Source organism: Ranitomeya imitator, chromosome 1, assembly GCF_032444005.1.
Source record: "Ranitomeya imitator isolate aRanImi1 chromosome 1, aRanImi1.pri, whole genome shotgun sequence".
NCBI classification, from domain to species: Eukaryota; Metazoa; Chordata; class Amphibia; order Anura; family Dendrobatidae; genus Ranitomeya; species Ranitomeya imitator.
In genome coordinates this window covers 296,890,038-296,910,468 of record NC_091282.1, presented here as the reverse complement: position 1 = coordinate 296,910,468, position 20,431 = coordinate 296,890,038, and the positions used below count along the sequence as shown (strand labels likewise).

Genomic DNA, 20,431 nt, shown 5'->3' with positions numbered 1-20,431 from the left:
TCCAAGGTTTGAATTTTCCCTGCAGCTGACTGCTTGGCTGGCTACTGTATAAAAATGGAAATGACCAATGCTAAGGTTATACAGGCCTCACATATTGACTCATTCTAAGGCCAGTCTCACACGTCCAGATAATTCCGGTACCGGAAAAATCGGTACCGGAATTGTCCGTGTACTCACGTTGAACATCAATGTGGCACACGTGCGGCAGCCGTGTGCCGACTGAGGACCACACGGACCGTGCAGGAGACAGCGCTAGAGTTAAGCGCTGTCCCCTGCATCTGGTGCTGAAGCCGCCATTAATTTCATCTCTCCAGCATCGTTCGCTGGAGAGAAGATATGAAAATTTTATTTTTTTTTGTGTTTAAAAAAAAAAAATATAAAAATCCCTGTCCCCAACCCCCTGTGCGCCCCCCGCTGTTAATAAAATACTTACCCGGCTCCCTTGCTGCTTCCTGTCCTCGTCGCAGCTTCTCCTGTATGAGCAGTCACGTGGTGCCGCCTATCACAGTGATGAATATGCGGCTCCACCTTCCATAGGGGTGGAGCCGCATATTCATCACTGTAATGGGCGGCACCACGTGACCGCTCATAGAGGAGAAGCTGCGGCGAGGAGAAGCAGCAGCGAGGGAGCCGGGTAAGTATTTTATTAACAGCGGGGGGGGGGGGGGGGGGGGGGCGGCGCACAGGGGGTGGGAGGGGGTTGGGGACAGGGATCTTTATTTTTTTTAAACACAAAAAAAAAAAGATTTTTCATATCTTCTCTCCAGCGAACGTTGCTGGAGAGAAGAAATGAATAGCGGCTTCAGCACCACGCTGGGGGGACAGCGCTTACTGTAGCACTGTCTCCTGCACGGCACACGGACAACATCCGTGTGCGGTACGTGTTTTACACGGACCCATTGACTTTAATGGGTCTGTGCAATACGTGCGCTCCCACGAACACTGACATGCCTCCGTGTTTTCCAAACGGACACACGGTCCGTGAAAACACGCCGACATGTGCAGAGACACATTGATTTTAATATGTCTACGTGAGTCAGTGTCTCCGGTACGTGAGGAAACTGTCACCTCACGTACCGGAGCTACTGACGTGTGAAATCGGCCTAAAGTTGCGTTCACCCACAAATCCAAGAAGACATTAGGATCGTTGGCTCAGTCTTGCAGATAATATAGCTGTCTACCTGCAAGATAAAGGAATTTGGCAGTGAAACCGTGGAAGAAGAGTGGCAGCACAAGGCTGCTGAGGCTTTCAGGCGCATGTAAAGGCAGCCCTAGGATAGGCCAGTGTTAGGAGATGCCAGAACCCTATCATCTGCTGTTATCAGCCAGATAAATAGTGTAGGAACAGGAGCAGCAATCCTTCATACACTATTTCTTTGTCCCCACTGCTAACATTCAGCAGCTCCTGAAGTTGGTAACAACAATGATAATCGACTGGGGTGTCAGGCATTAAACCTCCACTGGTCTGATATTGATCATCAATATCGCAGTCCTGAAAATAACTCTAAGTTCTAAGCAATATGTTCAGGAATCTTCTCTATGGCATGCCATATGGGGCTCTCTCTTACCAAATACATGGCATATTCATAGGATTTCCCAAAAGGGTGGATGGGAGTCCAATTGTCTTGACTAAAAACATTATAAACAAAAGCAAAGGGACTAAAAGTATTTCAGCCTAAACAACATAAATAATATCCTATGTTAATTCAGTGGGTCTCACAGCTTGGACCCCCCACTGGCCCACAGGACAGCTAACTTGTGTCCACTGTTCCCCACAACCAAGGCAGGAGTTAAATAGAGCAGGTCACGCATGTGCATTACTGCTCTATTGATGTCTATGGCAGTGTCGGAGATCGCAGAGAGCAACATGGGGTTTTAGAGTCATGGACTTGAATGGATCAGCGGAGCACATCAGTTACTGGTTCCCATAATTCATGCCTCACTTAGACACTCAGCCTTCTGTTGTGTGCACTGGTCCCAATGTAAATAAAAGTCTCAAAAATGAGGAACCATTCCCAAATCTTTAGCGGGCTTGTCTAATACTTTCATACTGATGGCTTACACTCAGTAAAGTTTATTAATATTATATTGGGGGGCGGGTGACACCCTCCACCCCCACTGATCAGCTGTTCCTGGCAGCCAGATGTGATCAGTTGGGGACCGAAACACCACGCTCCATCAACTGTATAGTGGGGTACTGCAGACCCACATTTTCATTTGAAATAGGTGCAGATGTACAGTACCCCACTATACACTTGACAGATGTGCTGTGCAAAATTTTGTATCAGGATCTATTCCCATCTGCCCTTTTGAGTACCATTAACTCAAACAGTAAAATGAAAATCATGTGAATGATCTATCTGTTGCAAAAAAAATCCAGGTAGAAGCCCCCACCTCATTGTAGATTGTAAGCTCTCATGAGCAGGGTCGTCTTATTTTGCTTTAATTATTATATTGCTAACGTTGTTACTTATGACTCTTGTGTTTGAAACTGTTAAACTGTAAGGCTGTGTGCACATGTTACCTGCGGATCCGCAGCGTTTTTTGCTATGCAGAAACGCTGCAGATCCGCAAGGGATTTACAGTACAATGTAAATCAATGGTAAAAAAAAATGCTGTGCTAATGGTGCGGAAAATTCCGTGCGGAAACGGATTAAAAGAAGTACCAGGTCACTTCTTTTTTGAGGATCTGCAGCGTTTTTGTACCCATTCCATTATAGAAATCCGCAGGGGTAAAAAACGCAGTAAATCTGCAGCAAATCCGCTAAAAAAAAACGCGACAAATCCGCACCTGCGTTTTCTGCCAAGAGATGCAGAATTTGCACCAAAAATTCCTAAGCCTTATCCGCAACGTGTGCACATAGCCTAAAGCATTGTGAATATGTTGGCGCTATATAAATAAGGATTATTATTATTATTATGGACCATAATGGCTCTGCTATTAAAATGATTTCCGTTTCTCTTTTGCTAAAACGGAATAGAGAAACCGAACTCAAAAGTGACATTGGGGCACTGTTCAGGATCTGCATCTCTTGGTCTTGGCCAAAGTGAAAAACACAAGGAGCATCTATAGACCAGAAAGTCCTGCCTTGCATTACAAGAAGTATGTAAAACTAAGAATGTCTTTAGAGAAAAAAAAATGTAATATACGACAAAAAATAACTTTACCTATGTGGGTTTCGCTACATGAGAAAGCAAAAAAAAAATGTTTAAGCATTTCCTGTAGCTTTAAAATTTAAAAGGGAAGGGGGGAAGGAAGCCCAATAAGTACATCCTTTTCAATCTACAAATCTGTTCACTGTTACCAGAAGAAAAAAAAAAATCCTTAAAAGAGCCTCAGCAAACTCCCCCCCTAAACCATGCTTATTATGTGTATAATGTATTGTAAGTGTATTAAGTTACTTACCAACCACCACCGTCCCCAATTTCCAGAGCTGCTCGGGTCCTCCTCTGGACCACATGACTGCTCTTTAGCTTAGCCAGCTCACACAGCGAGTACCAAATTAGGAGTGCGTCTTATAATGCAGATATACCTTACCAGCCGCGGTGGGGAAGGGTCCCAGGGTCGCTGCTGCAGGAGGCAAGAGTGGAGCGTTGCCGCAGGCTGGGATGAGGGGGTGTTCAGTGGTGCAGGGGCTCCGCTGAGATTTTGTGAAATCCCACATCTCCCAAGATCTTGGTGCGGAAATCTCCATCAGCGCATGCACCTCCCCCGGCAGACATTTTCTCGGAGTCCACCGCATAGTAAACCATGTAAGTGTGGGGCTTTGGGCTTTCACAAAATGTCAGCAGGGCCCCACACCACCGAACACCCCCCTCATCCCAGCCTGAGGCAACGCTCCACTCTTGCCTCCTCCAGCAGCATCCCTGGGACTGCGCTCTCTCCTCCGCCCACCGCTGCCACCTCCAACTCCCCTCATCTCTTCCGAGCACTTTGCCACATACTTCAAAAACAAGATCCACCAAAGGCAAACCTTTACTGCTCCACCACCCCCAACCACTTCATATACCAGATCTCTGCCCTTCCCTAATAACTTCCCTCTCCAACATCACTGAAGGAAAACTTACCGCCTCCTTTCCAAATCACACCTCACCACCTGTGCACTTGACCCCATCCCTTCCCACCTGCTCCCCAACCTCACTAACATGCTCATTCCAGCCCTAACCCATCTCTTCAACCTATCGCTATCTTCTGGTACCTTCCCCTCTGCCTTCAAACATGCCACCATCACACCCATCCTCAAAAAAGCTAACCTTGACCGAAATGCTATGCCCAGCTATCACCCCATATCACTGCTCCCGTTTGCTTCCAAACTCCTTGAGCAGCACGTCCATGCTCAACTTAAATCCCACGTCTCATCCAACTCTCTCCTTGACAACATCTAATCTGGCTTCAGCCCCCACCACTCCACCGAAACTGTTCCGACCAAAATTAATAATGACTTACTTACAGCCAAAGCTTACAGACAGTTCTCCATCCTCCTCCTTCCCGACCTGTCCTCTGCTTTCGACACAGTCGACCATTGCCTACTGCTACAGATTCTTTCTTCCCTTGGCATCAAAGACCTTGCCCTGTCCTGGATTGTCTCATACCTTTCCGATTGCACATTTAGCGTTTCCCACTCTACCTCCTTATCCCTTCCTCTCTCTGTTGGAGTTTCTCAAGGCTCTGTTCTAGGGCCCCTACTTTTTTCATCTATTCCTTTGGCCTAGGACAACTCATAGTCCCATGGCTTCCAGTACCACCTGTATGCGGACGATGCTCAGATCTACCTCTCTGGCCCAGATGTCACCTCTTTGCTGTCCAGAATCCTGGAGTGTCTATCAGCCATATTCTCCTTCTTCAACTCTAGCTTCCTAAAACTCAATGTAGACAAAACTGAACACATCATCATTCCCCCATCTTGCGTATCCCCCCTACCTGATCTATCTATTATGGTAAACGGCATCACACTCTCTCCCGCACCTGAAATCTGCTGCCTCGGGGTAACTCTCGACGTTGCCCTGTCCTTCAAACCGAACATCCAAACTCTTGACAACTCCTGTCGCCTCCAACTCAAAAACATTGCCAGAATCCGTCCCTTTCTCGGGCAAAAATCTACTAACTCTTGTGCATGCCCTCATCATCTCCCGCCTCGATTACTGAAACACCCTCCTCTATGGCCTCCCCGCTAACTCTCTTGCACCACTCCAGTCTGTCCTCAACTCTGCTGCCTGGCTAATCCTCCTCTCTCCTTGCTTCTCCCCTGTTTCTCCCCTCTGCAAATCCCTCCACTGGCTCCCAATTCGCAAACGAATCCAGTTCAAACTACTAACACTGATCTACAAAGCCATCCACAACCTGTCCCCTCCCTATATCTCTGAACTAATCTCCCACTATCTTCCCTCATGTAATCGTCGATCCTCCCAAGACCTCCTACTCTCCTCCACACTTAATTGTTCTTCCTACAACCGCCTCAAAGATTTCTGTCGAATATCCCCCATCCTCTGGAATTCCACGCCTCAACACGTCCGATTATCCACCACCCTCGGATCCTTCAGACGGAACCTGAAAACCCCCCAAAAAAAACTCTTCAGGAAAGCCTACAGCCTGCAATAACCATTCTGCCGCCTCACCACCGCCAGAGCTGCCACCACCTCACCACCCGAGCTGCCGCACCCCCAACCTTCTGTCTCTTCCCCATTGTCCCATAGAATATAAGTCCGCAAGGACAGGGTCCTCTCCCCTCTGTACCAGTCTGTCATTGTAAATTTGTTTACTGTAAACGATATCTATAACCCTGTACATACCCCTTTTTCTCATGTACAGCACCATGGAATTAAACTATATAAATAAATAACAGTTTTGATCTATCCTTAGAATAAGGTCATCAATGTCAGATCGGTTGGGGTCTGACACACGGCTCCCCTCACCAATCAGCTGTTATCAGTGTTGGCGGTCACCGGCTGGAGGTACTCACTTGCCAAGCTGCTCCATCCTCTGGTAGTGGCCGAGGCTTGGTGCTGCACATCCGCCTACTATTTGAATCAATAGGAGGCAAATGTGTAGTACCCCGCAGCGGCCACTATCTACAGACTGCCTGCTCCGCAAGGGAGTACTAGCGGATGGCGGCCACTGACACTGATTACAGCTGATCGTCAGGAGGAGTCGGACCCTGGCTGATCATACATTGATGACCTGCTACCTAAGGATAGGTCAGCAATGTAAAAGTAGTGGACAACCTCTAACAAAGCAACAACAAGTGAGCCGGCTTGTGTCATTTCAGGTCATATGGGCGATCTGTAAGCATTTTTTAACACCTTTACACTAGATTACATACATATTTAGTAAGTGATAAAGAAAAAGAATATGAATCTCCTTTAACAAAATGTATTGTTACTGGCAAATTTGCACACTTATTTGACCCCAACCCTTTGCCGGGATCTTGCAAAAGCCGCACAGTGGGACCCTACCTTCAGAATCAAAGATTTGGGGAAGAAAAAAAAACAAAAAACACAGGAACACGTAAATTCAACCTTAGGCTTCATTAAGATGTCTGGTTTTTGTGTACGAGTGTTATCCGTGGTTTTCACAGATAGCACTCTATGGGGCCATTTACAAGTCCATGATTTTTCACAGAGCGAGCAGTCTGCAGAAAATCACAGAAACACGTCCCATTTTGATCTGAAGGTTGGATCAAAATCGTCAATGCAAATCTGGATCCAAAACATCCGAATGTGGTCCGATTTTCACGATTATCAGAAAGGAGAAGGTGGAGAAATTCTTTTCTCCACGTACGAGAAAAACTGATGACTCGGACCACACTGATCAAAATCAGATTTAAAAAAAAAAAAAAAATATATATATATATATATATATATATATATATATATATATATATATATATATCAAACATCTGAATGAGGCCTTATTGGGCATACGCAACTGTTAAATTATCTTTTTTTTTTTCGTGACAGCTATTCACCAAAATAGAAAAACACTATCTACTCACTACCAACACTAAGGCATGCTCACCTGATTGCAGTCTTGCGAGAACTACTCGAGGACCTGAAATTTAAAATTTAAAAGACACTTACCAAAAAAAGATATGATCCAATGGGTATTTAGAGAACAACGTATAAAACAGAGTTGTTACTTATTTAGATTCCAGGTTAGCTATATCATCCCATAAACTACAATGTATGTTAGTAAATTAAAATTGTTACGAAAGTGATCATTTGTCAAAAGTAAATTCCTAAACCAAAAATAACACAAGTATCTTTGGACATATCAAATTCAGGGGGTAAAATGAAAGCGTAATTTACTTGGCACGCATTTCGATTGTAAGTCCTCAAAAAAAAAAAAAAAAAGTGTTCACCTCTTTTAAAGAGTATTTGCACTTTAAACATTTTTATCCTTTTATGCTTTTTCAGCCTTTCTATAGTTATCGGTGTAAAATTAGCTGCCAAAAATTATATTCCCTTCCTGATGCTGAAGACATGTTGAAGCTGTGTGTGGGCAGCGTGTACACTCTCAGTGCCTAGAGCTGGGTGCCCAGTGATTGGGTTATTACAGCCTCTGCTTACACAAGCACACCGAGAGTCTCAGGAACATGCTCCCTCACAGCATCAAGCTACGGTACATAAGTAGACAAATATACGACTATAAAAAGGGCAGATATTACAAACATTTTATTTTAAATTACTGTGCACTTGAAGAAAAAAAAGTTGAAAGTCAAATAATTGGCCCAATTAATTAACAGTCAATGTAAACATTCCAGCAATCACTTGATGAAGTAATATAATTCTTACTTTTTGGTGATAAGATCATTTATGTAAAAACAAAAATAGTGGCATCATTGCTTACTTTAAACAGGGAATGTGCTGCTGATCATGTGATGTCTATGGGGACAGAGTGATCTTATTAACGATCATTCTGTTCCCCACGGTTTGTGTAATAGATGAGGAATATGATGGTTCAGAGTCCGCGCTGCCGAAGGTCCAAAAGTATAAAGCATGAATGCGGTTCATTTCGTCAAGGCGTTTCAAGGTTTTCAAATCTCTTCATCAGGATAGACAAAACCACAATGCTCATTCTGTTCCCCATGGTTTGTGTTGGCACATCTAATCTCACCATAAGGCTATGTGCACACTTTGCGGATTCCACTGCGGAATTTTCCGCAGCGGAATTCCAAAATCCGCAGTGAAAACCTGTCGCGGTTTTTACTGCGGATTTATCACGGTTTTTATTGCGGTTTCTTATGCGGATTTTCATCTGCATTTTCCTACTGGAGCAGGTAAAAATCCGCAGAAAAGAAGTGACATGCTGCGGAATGTAATCCGCTGCGTTTCCGCGCGGTTTTTTCCGCAGCATGTGCACAGCGGTTTTTATTTCCCATAGGTTTACATTGTACTGTAAACTCATGGGAAACTGCTGCGGATCCGCAGTGGTCAAATCCGCTGTGGATCCGCAGCAAAATCCGCAAAGTGTGCACATAGCCTAAGTATCTTGTATCTTCATACATAGATATTTAGGTGGTAACACTTTTTCATTAATTCCTGAAACTCACCTGAAGGGTAAATAAACTACCTGGCAGAAGTTTTCAATATGTCGGAGGGTGCTGTTTTTTTCAAAATGGTATCACTTTTGGAGGGTTTTGCAATATATAGGACCCCCAAAATTCACTTCAAACCTGGATAGGTCCCTAACAATAATACATTTTGTAAATTTTCTTGAAAAAAAAATGAAAGATTGCTGCCACATTTTTAAACCTCCTAAAATGCTGGTGAGCGGATGCTTTTTATTACATTTTTGAGGGATGCACGAACGGTGAATGGGGGAAAAAAAAATGTGAGTTGATTTTCCTGTTTATTTTATTCACATTTTTTGTAAGTGTTAATTATTTTTATATTTTGACGGGCCAAACTTTTACAGGTGCAGCAATACCAAATAAAATAAATCTATTTTTTTTTTTTTTTTTTTTTAATGAAAGCTCTAGTCAGTGTAAAGTCTCATTCAGACGTCTGTGATGCATGGACATTTAACTATCCCCCAAGCTCTGAGGATTTGGGGAGCTTATCTAATACTAAAGGTACGTGATCGTTGGTAAGTCGTTGTGTGGTCGCTGGGGAGCTGTCACACAGACAGCTCTCTCCAGCGACCAACGATCAGGGGAACGACTTCGGCATCGTTGAAACTGTCTTCAACGATGCATAAGTCCCCCTGCAGCACCCGGGTAACCAGGGTAAACATCGGGTTACTACGTGCAGGGCTGCGCTTAGTAACCCGATATTTACCCTGTTTACCATTGTAAAAGTAAAAAAAAAAAAAAAACACTACATACTCACATTCCGATGTCTGTCCTGTCCACCGGCGTCAGCTTCCCTGCACTGTGTAAGCGCCGGCCGTAAAGCAGAGCAATGACGTCACCGCTGTGCTCTGCTTTACGGCCGGTGCTGACACAGTGCAGGGAAGCTGACGGCGGGGGACGTGACAGACATCGGAATGTGAGTATGTAGTTTATTTTTTTTTTTTACTTTTACAATGGTAACCAGGGTAAATATCGGGTTACTAAGCGCGGCCCTGCACTTAGTAACCCGATGGTTACCCTGGTTACAGGTGAACACATTGCTAGATCGGTGTCACACACGCCGATCTAGCGATGACAGCGGGGTGATCAGCGACCAAAAAAAGGTCCTGATCATTCCCCACGACCAATGATCTCCCAGCAGGGGCCTGATTGTTGGTCGCTGTCACACAAAGATATTGTTAGCGGGATCGTTGCTACGTCACAAAAAGCGTGACGTTGCAACGATATCCTTAACGATATCGTTATGTGTGAAGGTACCGTAAGGATGTATGATCAGACACAGAACTGAGGAGACATTTCAAAAAACCTGATCTGCACATCCAAACATAGACACAGTGTGAACAGGTGCTGAACCCAGAGTCGCCAACTCGTATATAATCAAACAAATAGGGCAGCACACTGCAGCGCCAAAACATGCAAACTTGAAAACACGAAATTTTTTTAAACTGCATTACTGCACTAGAAATATGAAAAATGAGAGCTTTTAGCGCATAAAAATGGCCAATTTTATGTGTACCTCGTAGCCACGTTACGGCATCTCTCTTATACGAGGTCCTACTCTAAACCTACCTCTCTGAGAATAAACGTCTCCATCTGAATGGGTACATGTGAAACCTCTCCTTGGACTCAAATTCTCTCTCACTGTGGAGGGGTATTGGACCTACTATAATTAAAACACCTGAAGCTAGGAGGCAGGGAGTGCACGATCAGAAGGCTAGAGAATACATTTCAAAAAACCTGATCTGCACATCATTTGTTTGACAGAACTGAGGAGAGACTTCTAGAGAAACAGAGTTGGGGACAACCTGTCCTATTGTGTGCCTATATAGTGGTATATGCTGCACCCTTCAGGCCGACATATAAGTCGGTGCTCCAACGAAGGCTACTATACACGATGTGAACAGGACTTACATTTTAGCCCAATAGAGTACCTTTGCACTGCGTTTTAACCACATCTTTGGTAGTTTTCATTTTAGAGAAAGCAGTTTTGTGACGATTTCATGATGTCTTTTTCCAACTTTTTGAAAAAAATAAAATAAAATAAAAAATCTGCAGCCAGATGTTAGCTGTAAGTCAATGAGGAGATAGAGTTCTTTAAAACTCACTTTTTGAACTGGTATGGGTTCTCCTATAGACTAATCTATACAGGACTTGATAAACATAAGCAAAAGACGACTGAACTAACCCAAAAAGCATTAGGGCATTTTCTGAACCCAAAACAAGTACCGTATGTATAAAGGAAGCCAGAGGACATGTTCCCACAGGGCAAGTCTGCAGCATACAAAACAGTAGTGCTGCTAATGAGCACTGAAGGATCTCCTATGCACATGCTGCAGATTTGAATTGACAGCATTTTCACTGCAATTCAGTGAGCAATGAAAGGGGACTCCGCTCATTGGCGCCAACATCTTATGAGAGCACAAAGTGCCCAGCATCGCCACACTCCTGCCTCTTAAAGCAGCGACACTGCCTCCAGTGACCCCGCTCCAAGCCCCCCATCCACACTCCTGCAGCAGCAACACTGCCTCCAGTGACCCCGCTCCAAGCCCCCATCCACACTCCTGCAGCAGCGACACTGCCTCCAGTGACCCCGCTCCAAGCCCCCCATCCACACTCCTGCTGCAGCGACACTGGTTCCAGTGACCCCGCTCCAAGCCCCCATCCACACTCCTGCAGCAGCAACACTGCCTCCAGTGACCCCGCTCCAAGCCCCCCATCCACACTCCTGCAGCAGCGACACTGCCTCCAGTGACCCCGCTCCAAGCCCCCCATCCACATTCCTGCAGCAGCGACACTGCCTCCAGTGACCCCGCTCCAAGCCCCCCATCCACACTCCTGCAGCAGCAACACTGCCTCCAGTGACCCCGCTCCAAGCCCCCATCCACACTCCTGCAGCAGCGACACTGCCTCCAGTGACCCCACTCCAAGCCCCCCATCCACACTCCTGCTGCAGCGACACTGGTTCCAGTGACCCCGCTCCAAGCCCCCCATCCACATTCCTGCAGCAGCGACACTGCCTTCAGTAACCCCGCTACAAGCCCCCCATCCACACTCCTGCAGCAGTGACACTGCCTCCAGTGACCCCGCTCCAAGCCCCCCATCCACACTCCTGCTGCAGCGACACTGCCTCCAGTGACCCCGCTCCAAGCCCCCCATCCACATTCCTGCAGCAGCGACACTGCCTCCAGTGACCCCACATTACTTTGTGTTCTGTCAAAAACTATCTCAGACAGATGTCTGTTCAGCCTCTGTTTCAAGACTTCTATTGAAGGAGAACTCACAATCCCTCGTGGCAGCCTGCTCCACTCATTGCTTACCCTCACTGTCAATTTTTTTTTCTAATATCTAATGTCTATCTTCTTTATTTCAGTTTCATCCCATTGCTTTCTCGTGTTTCCATGTGCAAATGAGAATAAAGATTATCCCTCTAGATAAAAGCACTAGAATAGTTGACTGGTAGGAGTACCAGGTATCATACTCCAATCGATCAGATATTTATGACCCATACTAAGGATAAGCCATCAATATAAAAATCCCGGACAAGGAGGATGAGGTTGTTCGCTACTGGTTAAAAAGAATGGCTGTTTTAGAGTATCCCATTTTGAAGCAGGACATACTTGGCCCTCAAGGAAACACATCCTTGGCCTCTTTGCTCCCTTCCCACTAAGGGTATGTGTCCACGGGCTGTTTTACATCTGGACTAGCTGCAGATTGAATGCTGCGTGGTGCCGCAACGTTCAATCCGCAGCGTCCAGATGTTACAGCATAGTGGATTTTATGAAATCCCGTCTCTCCACTATGCGTTGTAACACGTATCTGGCGGCCCTGCGATTCCGGACATGCGGTGCGTCTTTTTAGATCGCAGCATGTCTGTTTACCTTGCGGCGACGCTGCGCCACCGCAAGGTAAAACACAGGGCCCTATGTGTGGGGTGCGATGATTCCGGATGTGTGCAATGAACACATCCGGCATCATCGTGTCTCCAGAAGGGGGCGGAGCGAGTTTGCCGCTCCGTCAAAACCGCCGGCCATCCTGAACGTGGACACGTACCCTAAGAATCTGGAGAGTCAGACAGCTTTCCCATTTTCTACACTCTCTCCCTTCTAGGAAGTTATACAATAACAAGACAGCTTGTCCGGACACAGGGCCCCTGAGGCTATGTGCACACATAGAAAAATCTGCTGTGAATTTTTCCGCAGCGGATTTGATAAATCCGCAGTGCAAAACCGCTGCGGTTTTTACTGCAGATTTATCACGGTTTTTAATGCGGATTCTGCTGCAGTTTTCTATCTGCATTTTTCTATTGGAGCAGATGGAAAACCACTGCGGATTCCGCACAAAGAATCAACATGCTGCGGAAAATAATACTCACCAAGGGGCGGTCCCGGTTCCGCTCGGTTCCGATGGGTCTTGCGATCCGGCGCCTCCTATCTTCGTACGATGACGTCCTCTTCTTATCTTCCTGCTGCGGCTCCGGCGTACTTTATCTGCTCTGCCCTCAACAGGGCAAAGTACTGCAGTGCGCAGGCGCCGGGAAAGGTCAGAGAGGCCCAGCACCTCCGCACTGCAGTACTTTGCTCTGCCCTCAACAGGGCAGATAAAGTACGCCTGCACAGGAGCCGCAGTAGGAAGAAAAGAAGAGGACGTCATCCTATGATGGGAAGCGCCGGACCGCGACACCCATCAGACCCGAACGGAATCAGGACCACCCCTGGGTGAGTATAATCTAACTCGTTTTTCCTTACCTTTCAGGTTACATCGGGGGCTTATCTACAGCATTACAGAATGCTGTAGATAAGCCTCTGATTCCGGTGGCCGCAGCTCATTCTTGAATTTTTGGGTGACAGATTCCCTTTAAAGATGAGCCAGTAAGTTGACAAAGAGTGTCCAAGTCCCAGGTGAAAATGTGAAAATAAAATGTTTTCTGCCATATAAAATGGAATGTTTTGACCCATCAAAAACGTCTTTATATGGCAGAATACATTTTGTTAAAGTTTCTCACACAGGACTCGGACACTGTTTTTCACTATCTTCTCATTTCTGACCAGGACCTGGCTGCCGTCCTTCTCCACAACGGTGACACACCATTAAAAATATACAGAAACTCAGTCCTGAGACACTTAATTGCGACTGCCAGAGCGTGTCTTCCTCTACAATGGAAAAAAGATACCACCCCGACAATCTCCCTCTGGTTCGCAAAGATGAATGAAGCGATGCTTAAGGAGGAACTCACTTCTATGAGCAATAATACCTATGAATGCTTCTACTAAACATGGTATTACTGACTGGAATTTAGATCACCAGCTGATTATCTGGCTCTAATTGTAGATAGCTGTTCTGCAAAAACATTCCCCCTTTCGCTCTCATTCCTGCTCTCCCTACTTCCTTTTTTTGTAACTCTTCTGCTTGTTTTCTTTCTCCTGAATTTACTTATATGTTGCTGTTGGTTCACTTTGACTATTCTACTATATAATTGTCTAAGGGTCACTTCCGTCTTTCTGTCCTTCTGTCTGTCACGGATATTCATTGGTCGCGGCCTCTGTCTGTCATGGAAATCCAAGTCGCTGATTGGTCGTGGCTGTTTTGCCGCGACCAATCAGCGACAGGCACAGTCCGGAAGAAAATGGCAGCTCCTTCCTCCCCGCAGTCAGTGCCCACTCCGTACTCCCCTCCGGTCAGCGCTCACACAGGGTTAATGGCATCGTTGACAGCGGTGTAACGCACTCGGTTAACGCTGCTATTAACCCTGTGTGACCAACTTTTTACTATTCATGCGGCCTATGCAGCATGAATAGTAAAAAGATCTAATATTAAAAATACTAAAAAAAAATCGTTATATGCTCACCTTCCGTCAGCCCCTCGGATCCACAACAGGCCTTTCCCGCTCGCGATGCTCCAGTAACCGGTCCATGCTGCGATCTCACGAGATGATGACGTAGCAGTCTCGCGAGACCGCGACGTCATCATCACGCGAGACCGCAATGCACTCTCAAGACCGGAGCGTGCGAGGACCATCAGTAACCGGCCGCTTTGATCGGGAGGCTCCGGAAGGCGAGTATGTAACTATTTTTTATTTTAATTCTTTTTTTTTTTGAACAGGGATATGGTGTATACTACGTGACTGGCCAATATACTACGTGACTGGACTGTATACTACGTGTCTGGGCAATATATACTACATGACTGGGCAATATACTACGTGGCCATGCATATTCTAGAATACCCGATGCGTTAGGGTACCGTCACACTATACGATTTACCAACGATCACGACCAGCGATACGACCTGGCCGTGATCGTTGGCAAGTCGTAGTGTGGTCGCTGGGGAGCTGTCACACAGACAGCTCTCCAGCGACCAACGATGCCGAGGTCCCCGGGTAACCAGGGTAAACATCGGGTAACTAAGCTCAGGATCGCGCTTAGTAACCCGATGTTTACCCTGGTTACCAGCGTAAAAAAACAAACAAACAGTACATACTTACATTCCGGTGTCTGTCCCTTGCCGTCTGCTTCCCGCACTCACTGACTGCCGGCCGTAAAGTGAAAGCACAGCACAGCGGTGACTTAACCGCTGTGCTCTGCCGGCAGTCAGTGAGTGCGGGAAGCAGACGGCAAGGGACCTGACAGACACCGGAATGTAAGTATGTACTGTTTTTTTTTTTTACATTTACGCTGGTAACCAGGGTAAACATCGGGTTACTAAGCGCGGCCCTGCGCTTAGTAACCCGATGTTTACCCTGGTTACAAGCGAACGCATCGCTAGATCGGTGTCACACACACCGATCTAGCGATGACAGCGGGAGATCCAGCGACGAAAGAATGTTCCAAACGATCTGCTACGACGTACGATTCTCAGCAGGATGCCTGATCGCTGCTGCGTGTCAGACACAGTGATATCGTATGGATATCGCTGGAACGTCACGAATCGTACCGTCGTAGCGATCAAAATGGCACTGTGTGACGGTACCCTTAGAATCGGGCCACCATCTAGTGAGACTATAATTAGGGAATTAATATTCTGCCTTCATTATACATTCAATGTTAAGGTTCTAGATTGTGTGCAGGATCTTTGGAATTGATAACACTGTACTTCCTAGTTATTACTATCTAATGGAGATTGTACTTTACTTCAGCACGGTTAGTGCCTTGTGGTTGTACCACTTGTTTCTTTTAGAAATCCACAAATAAAAATAAATTGTAAAAAAAAAAAAAGTCCAACGCAACCCTGCATAAGCCGAAAACAAATTGAGGAAAAGCTCTGTATTCAGTCATCTTCCAATCCAAAACCTTGCTGAAATAAACCCTGCAGTAAGACCTACCAGCACCTTTATCACATTGGACTGACTGAGCATTACAGACGGTTCACAGACGCCGTCAGCATAATACTCAGCCAATCTAATTTGTTCCAACTTTATGCTCGACAGAATGCAATGTGAGCAAACTGTTCTGTAAATGCTGGATGCATGTACAATTTTTCAGCTCACTGCCCAGGTTTTTATATTCCTAATGATGGAGCAAATACCACTGTCAGCAGTCTCAAAAGCAAAATGATATTTCCTGCTCCCCTGTAATGGAAACAGCAGGAATAAAAAAAATCGGATACATTTACTAATTTTTGTGATTTTTTTGGCCTCTAAACCGCAACAATCCTAAAACAATTAGTGATAAACACGCATGAGCGGGATGACAAACATAGTATTGCAAGAAGGTAAAGTCTAATATTCCAACTTTGGACAGAAATGAACAGTTAATGTCTTCAAGAGTGCAAGATGGCTAGTGTCGTGACAAACGGTAATTGGCTTTTTCTGTCTCCCTTCTAAAGTGGGTTCATTTTGCGCATTAAATCCTTAACATTTAAAAGACAATCTGCACACCACTTAAGGTACCGTCACACTAAACGATATCGCTAGCGATCCGTGACGTTGCAGCGTCCTGGCTAGCGATATCGTTGAGTTTGACAGGCAGCAGCGATCAGGATCCTGCTGTGCCATCGTTGGTTGGCGCGGAAAGTCCAGAACTTTATTTTGTCGCTGGATCACCCGCTGATATCGCTGAATCGGCGTGTGTGACGCCGATTCAGCGATGTCTTCACTGGTAACCAGGGTAAACATCGGGTTACTAAGCGCAGGGCCACGCTTAGTAACCCGATGTTTACCCTGGTTACCAGCGTAAATGTAAAAAAAAAAAAAAAAAAACACTACATACTTACATTCCGGTGTCTGTCCCCGGCGTTCTGCTTCCCTGCACTCCTCCTGCATCCTGTGTCAGCGCCGGCCAGCCGTAAAGCAATTACAGCGGTGACGTCACCGCTCTGCTTTTACGGCCAGCTCTTACACAGTGCAGGGAAGCAGAAAGCCGGGGGACGCGACAGGAATGTAAGTATGTAGTGTTTGTTTTTTTTACATTTACACTGGTAGCCAGGGTAAACATCGGGTTACTAAGCGCAGCCCTGCACTTAGTAACCCGATGTTTACCCTGGTTACCCGGGGGCTTCGGATCGTTGGTCGCTGGAGAGCTGTCTGTGTGACAGCTCTCCAGCGACCAAACAGCGACGCTGCAGCGATCAGCATCGTTGTCGGTATCGCTGCAGCGTCGCTAAATGTGACGGTACCTTTAGAAGCAGAAAATTCCTTTACCATGTGTAAAAAAAAAAAAGCACCTAAGAGGACTTGTTACTATTTCAGAATAAAATCTATTTATTATGGAGCATACAACACACGTATACTTCACATAAGACTAAATGAAAGATGTGAACAATCTATTTTTCCAATTTTCAGGGGGAGTTCGCCAATTGATTTTGCAATTTAGCATGTTAAACTGGTGACATCATAGAATAGCGGCTGCAGAGCTGAACACAATGTTTTTATTTTTTGAATTTCTCCTCTGTGTTATGGAGATATATTTGCTTGTAAAGGATATAATGTTTTCTGGAGAATGGGTCATGTACTTTTTCGCCTTTGTGATGTTGACCAATTATTTGAAGGAAGTGTCCTATAGGGGAAAAAGAAAATGTTCGTGGAGAAAGTCAGAAGAAAATGCCTTCTATTGTGAGAAGTAACAAGAAAACCATGATCTCAAGGAAGAGTAGGGGGAAAAAAACCTGTACTCAGACCACTTTGTAGAGTAAAGGTACCGTCACACTTAGCGACGCTGCAGCGATACCGACAACGATCCGGATCGCTGCAGCGTCGCTGTTTGGTCGCTGGAGAGCTGTCACACAGACCGCTCTCCAGCGACCAACGATGTCGGTAACCAGGGTAAACATCGGGTAACTAAGCGCAGGGCCGCGCTTAGTAACCCGATGTTTACCCTGGTTACCATCCTAAAAGTAAAAAAAACAAACACTACATACTTACCTACAGCCGTCTGTCCTCCAGCGCTGTGCTCTGCACTCCTCCTGTACTGGCTGTGTGAGCACAGCGGCCGGAAAGCAGAGCGGTGACGTCACCGCTCTGCTTTCCGGCTGACCGACGCTCACAGCCAGTACAGGAGGAGAGCAGAGCACAGCGCCGGGGACAGACAGCGTTAGGTAAGTATGTAGTGTTTGTTTTTTTTACTTTTAGGATGGTAACCAGGGTAAACATCGGGTTACTAAGCGCGGCCCTGCGCTTAGTTACCCGATGTTTACCCTGGTTACCAGTGAAGACATCGCTGAATCGGTGTCACACACGCCGATTCAGCGATGTCTGCGGGGAGTCCAGCGACGAAATAAAGTTCTGGCCTTTCTTCCCCGACCAGCGACAGCACAGCAGGATCCTGATCGCTGCTGCCTGTCACACTGGACGATATCGCTAGCGAGGACGCTGCAACGTCACGGATCGCTAGCGATATCGTCTAGTGTGACGGTACCTTTAGGGTACGTGCCCACGGTCAGGAATAGTAGCGTATTGGACGCAGCGTATTTTCGCTGCGTTCTACATATGCGCTTGACTTTTAGAACTACGCAAATTTATTGCATCTGATGACAGTCTTTTCAGGGAAAAGTACGCAGAGGAGACAAGCGTCTCCTCTACAGAAATTAAAATGCTGCTCCTCCAAAATCCACACCGCAGGTCAGTTTATGCAGCATTAAAAAGCCCAGTCAGAATGGGATTCCCATCCACTGTGCTTGTAATGTAGAACGCAGAGCTTTGGATGCAGTAAAAATCCGCTGAATCCAAAACATTACTATATCTGACCATGGGAACACCGCCTAAAGCAGAGCGGAATGTGATTAAAAGCACTTATGGTATTTCAACTCAGGGCAATCAGTGTGAGATAAAGGGGAAATACAGCAAAGCAGCGTGATGGCAAACACATTCAGCTTTTCAATCATGGCAATCAGTGTGGGGGGAGAGAGAGCTGGGCGCAATTACAAAGACGAATGCAGCTCTACCATACAGTGCTGAGAGTTCAGCTGTGTCCCCATCCCCCCATGCCGCGATTTGGACTTTTAGGGTACTAGTTGCCAAGCCTTTTTCTAGCCCTTTTTGGAGGAATTCCAGAATCTCCTGAATTGGGATCTTTTCCGATAACCTGACACCAGAACTAGAGAGGAATTTTTTCCAGACTTTGCCATACGCCCTCGTAGTTACCGGCTTGCTACTGGCCAATAGTGTTGAAACTAGATTTGGAGAGAACCCCCTCCCAGTTAAAAGTTCCCTCTCAAATTCCATGCTGTCATGTGCAAATTTTTTATTTGTGGATGGTTTATTGGTCCCTGGTACAGGAGATTTGGAATATCTGGGAGAACCCAAGGCTCTGATATGGACATTAGACGCAGCAATGGGAACCACGTTCTTTTTGGCCAAAACGGGGCTATCATTATCACTCTTGCTCTGTCCTCCCTGATCTTTTTTTAGAACTAGTGGTACTAGAGCTAATGGAGGAAAGGCGTAAGCCAGTTGGAAATCCCAGGGAATTAGAAAGGCATCTAGGGTCACTGGATTCCCCCGTGGATCTATTGAGCAGAATGCCTGAGTTTTCCGGTTTTGACGGTTCGTGAACAGATCTATATCCGGGGCCCCCCAACGATCTACTATGAGATTGAATATGTCCTGGTTTAACTCCCGTTCCCCCTGTTTTAGTTGTGTTCTGCTTAAAAAAATCTGCCTTCTGATTTTCTGTCCCTTTGATGTGAAGGGCTATCAGGGAGAGCAGGTTGGCTTCTGCTAGTGATAGAATAGATTTCGTCACTTTCATCAGAGGTTGTGACCTTGTTCCCCCCTGATGATTCAAATATGCCACTACTACCCTGTTGTCCGTTAGAACTCTCACGTGATGGTAATGGAGGGAGGTTAGAAAGTGGTTGAGGGCATACTTTACGGCTAACAGCTCTTTCATATTTGAAGTGAGGAGTTTTTCTTCCCCTAACCATGGACCTTGAGCCACTTGACCTTTTAGGTGAGCTCCCCAACCCCATGGGCTTGCATCTGTGGTCAGGGTTATTGAAACTGGCCATACCCATGGTACCCCTTTTGTGAGATTGGCCGGGAATGTCCACCAAACTAAAGAAGCTATTGTTTGTGAAGATATTTTTAACTGCTTCTCTAAATCTCCCCTTGAACGGCATTCTGCTTCCAATATTTCCCACTGGAGTTCTCTGGAATGACCCTGAGCCCATTGGACCGCAGGAATGCAGGCTGTCATTGACCCTAGTATGGACATGGCTTTCCTCAAAGTAACTACTGGGGAATGTCTTAAATTGTCCACTAGTTTTATCATGTTAGACACCTTCACTTCTGGAAGACGACATTCTTGTTTTATTGAATCTATTATTATCCCCAAATATTGTTGTATCTGAGTTGGGATAATTCTGGATTTTTCCAGATTCAATAACCACCCCAGATTTGATAGGGCTGCCATTACTTTGTCTAGCTGCTG

General features: G+C 45.9%; 1 protein-coding gene across 2 annotated transcripts in view; it reads right to left on the bottom strand.

Moving 5' to 3' along the window:
- DGCR2 (DiGeorge syndrome critical region gene 2) overlaps positions 1–20,431 on the bottom strand; it is a 118,322-nt gene that overhangs the window by 86,279 nt on the left and 11,612 nt on the right. The window contains exon 2 of one of the 2 annotated variants that reach the window (XM_069756875.1): positions 7,016–7,048. The exons of the other annotated variant lie outside the window; for it this stretch is intronic. Within the exon in view, the coding sequence (XP_069612976.1) occupies positions 7,016–7,048 (33 nt within the window). The remainder of the gene's footprint in view (positions 1–7,015; positions 7,049–20,431) is intronic. 2 annotated transcript variants of the gene reach the window in all.